The following is a 2,935-nucleotide window of genomic DNA, read 5'->3' on the forward strand; positions in this document are numbered from 1 at the left end:
TCCCGCGCCACGCCATCCGCCTGGTGGCCTTCGTGGCCACACACTGGCTCCCCGCCAGCCAGCTGTTGACCAACCCCCCAGGTCCTTTCCCACCAGGCACTTTCCAGCCCCTCTCCCCCAGCCTGGAGCCCTGCAGGGGGTTGCTGTGACCCAAGGGCAGGACCCAGCCTTTGTCCCTGTTAAAACTTCACACAACTGACCTCATCCCATGGATCCAACCTGGCCAGATCCCTCTGCAGAGCCTCCCAACCCTGGAGCAGACCCTCACTCCCACTCCCTTGGGGGGTAACAGCATCGTCTGCCAGTCCAGACAGGATCTGTCACCTCTCTGTCAGCAGTCAAGTTCTGCTGTATATAACTCAGTTATTTTCAGGGCAGGAACCCAGTGGCACCCCTGAAGACTTGGTGGAACCTCTGCCCACAAGATTTTATTCAGCTTTAAGAAAAGAAAAGCAAAAACTGAACTCCCAGACCTTGAGTTCTGCTCCCAGTCTGGTCCCAAAGCGGATGTTCCGAACGGCGTAAGGCGCCTGGCTCATGTTCTCAGCTCCACCACACAGAACAACTTCTGCATCGTTGAGACAAATTTCCTGTTGGCAGAAAAGCCAAGCAGATTTAGGAGGTCATCTGCTGGCTCACAAAGCCAACAGCTCTTCTAGAAAAAAAGGCCTTTTTCTTCTAGAAAAAGCCACACGCAGAGGACGAACCCAAGTTCAGCCACGTGGGCGGCTAAAACCCTTGACAAAAAGTTTCCCCTTCTGTTAAAATTTGGGGTCTGTCTCTTCTCCCACATGTTTCTTCTCCCTCCTCTCAGCAAGGAATGATTCTGCCAGCGAGGGAGGAAGAGAACAGGGGTGCACACGTGGCAGGATGGAGGGACAACCCCCCTCCGGCACCTGCATGCGTGTGTGGTGAGGTTCAAAAATGGCTGAGGGGTATTTTTGGAGCTCCAAATCTTCTCCAAACCAACACAAATTAAACCTCAGAGCCCAAAACGACATCTTATGATTCTTAAAAAGACACAGGACATCATTTTAGGAAACATCAGCTGGGAAAAGTGCCAAAAGAAACCCCCAAAATGCACTCATTCACCTCTGGGCAAAGCAAACAGAACCCCAAACCCCTCCACTCTTCAAGGTGACATCAGACCCCTGAAAAATTCTGCTCCCCAAAAAAACCTCTGTGCACGTTTAAGCAGCTCAGAGGAGCTGCAGCTTTGCTGGGTGCCAGAGAAAACCCAGCAGCAGAAGCTGCACTGATGGGAAAGGGCCCAATTCTCTGAGAGATTTTTGCAGGGTGTTGTAATTCTCGAGCCGAAAGGGGGATGGAAAACAAACCAACCCAAGTCTGGGGTTGCTGAAAGAGTGATAAAATCCCCTGGGATTGTGCAAGGAGTTGTAGAGCACTGCTCTGTAGGAACAAATGCCAGAAAACTCCTTCCCCAAGGAAGAGAAAGACAAGAAGGGTTCTGTACCTGGCACCCGTTGGCGATGGACTGGAAACCAGAGCCACAAAGTCTGTTGACAGTGAGGGCAGGAACTGGGACAGGGACCCCCAGGCGTAACCCCACGTGCCTGGCGAGGTAGATGGAGTCTGAGGAGCTCTGGGGAGGGCACAGGGAAGAGATTGTCACACCTAGGCCCCCCAAAACATCTCCGTGGCAATGGAACCCCACCAGGGATGTGGCCCTGGGCAGCCTGGCACAGCCCTGCACAGCCCTTGCCAGGGAGACATTGCTCCTCAGGGCCAACCTCAACCTCCCCTGGGGCAACCTGAGGCTGTTTTCCCCCTGTCAGGAGCTGTGCAGAGCCAGAAGGTCTCCCCTGAGCCTCCTTTGCTCCAGGCTCAGCACCCCCAGCTCCCTCAGCTGCTCCTCCCCACACTTGGCCTCGAGATACTACTTACCCATTTGGTTTCCACCACTTTGGTCTAATTCTTGTCTACAAAACAGAGGTAACTATCTACAGGACAAGGAGGCAACTGTCAGATTCTCAAATCATAGAATCATGAGTGGTTTGGGTAGGAAAGGACCTTTCAAGATCATCCAGTCCAGCCCCCCTGCAGGGAGCAGGGACATCTGCAGCTAGAGCAGGGTGCTCAGAGCTCCATCCACCCTCCCCTGGGATGGTTCCAGGGATGGGGCAGCGACCACCTCTCTGGGCAGCCTGGGCCAGGGGCTCACCACCCTCAGGGTCAAACATTTCTTCTCTCCAGTCTAAATCTCCCTCTTTGAGTTTCAAACCATCCCCCCTTGTCCTGTCCCAACAGCCCCTGCTCAAAAGTCCCTCCCCAGCTTTCTTCTAGGCCCCCTTGAAGCCCTGGCAGCCCCCAGCAGGTCTCCCCAGCTGGAGCCTTCTCCTCTCAGCTGCCCCAGCCCAGCTCTCTCCTGCTGGGCTCCCAGCAGAGGGGTTCCCCCCTCGGGGCATTGCTGGGGCTCCTCTGGCCCCGCTCCAGCAGCTCCCTGGCTCTGCTGTGCTGAGGACTCCAGAGCTGCCCCAGGACCCCAGGTGAGGTCTCTCCAGAGCAGAGCAAACCCCTGACCAGCACGTTTGCCATGGGACCAACCTGTATGACACTGCCCACAACCACACTGTCGATGATCTCAGGAGGGACTTTGCCAGCAGCCAGGGCAGCTCGAGCAGCATGTTCTGTCAGGTCGGTGGCTGTGAAGTCCTTCAGCAAACCCCCATAGCTCCCAAAAGGAGTTCTCTTGGCTGCAACAATGAAGACACCTGAAACACAAACAAGAGTTGTCCAGATGTGAAGGGGAAGTAGGAAAGATGGTCAGAAAGAAAAGCTGGGAAGATTCCAGAAATGCCTCCTCGTCTACGAAGAGGTTTGAGATAATCAATGGGTAGTTTGGATGCTGGGAGGAGAACAGGGGCAGCCACAGCAGGTCAGACATCAGGGCTGGGGTGTGAAAAGCATGGAAGGG

The 2,935-nt window shown here is 54.8% G+C and overlaps 1 protein-coding gene across 1 annotated transcript in view; it reads right to left on the bottom strand.

Annotated features, from left to right (window-relative positions):
• Window positions 1-2,732, bottom strand: part of LOC103773210 (3-ketoacyl-CoA thiolase, mitochondrial-like) — a gene marked incomplete at both ends in the record, with an annotated part of 3,610 nt that extends 878 nt beyond the window's left edge. The window contains 3 exons of the mRNA XM_008940570.1: window positions 474-590; window positions 1,475-1,603; window positions 2,566-2,732. Coding sequence (XP_008938818.1) covers window positions 474-590; window positions 1,475-1,603; window positions 2,566-2,732 — 413 coding nt within the window. The remainder of the gene's footprint in view (window positions 1-473; window positions 591-1,474; window positions 1,604-2,565) is intronic.
• Between the last annotated feature and the right edge of the window lie 203 nt (window positions 2,733-2,935).

This window comes from Merops nubicus, unplaced genomic scaffold (assembly GCF_000691845.1).
Source record: "Merops nubicus isolate BGI_N331 unplaced genomic scaffold, ASM69184v1 scaffold24045, whole genome shotgun sequence".
Lineage (NCBI taxonomy): Eukaryota > Metazoa > Chordata > Aves > Coraciiformes > Meropidae > Merops > Merops nubicus.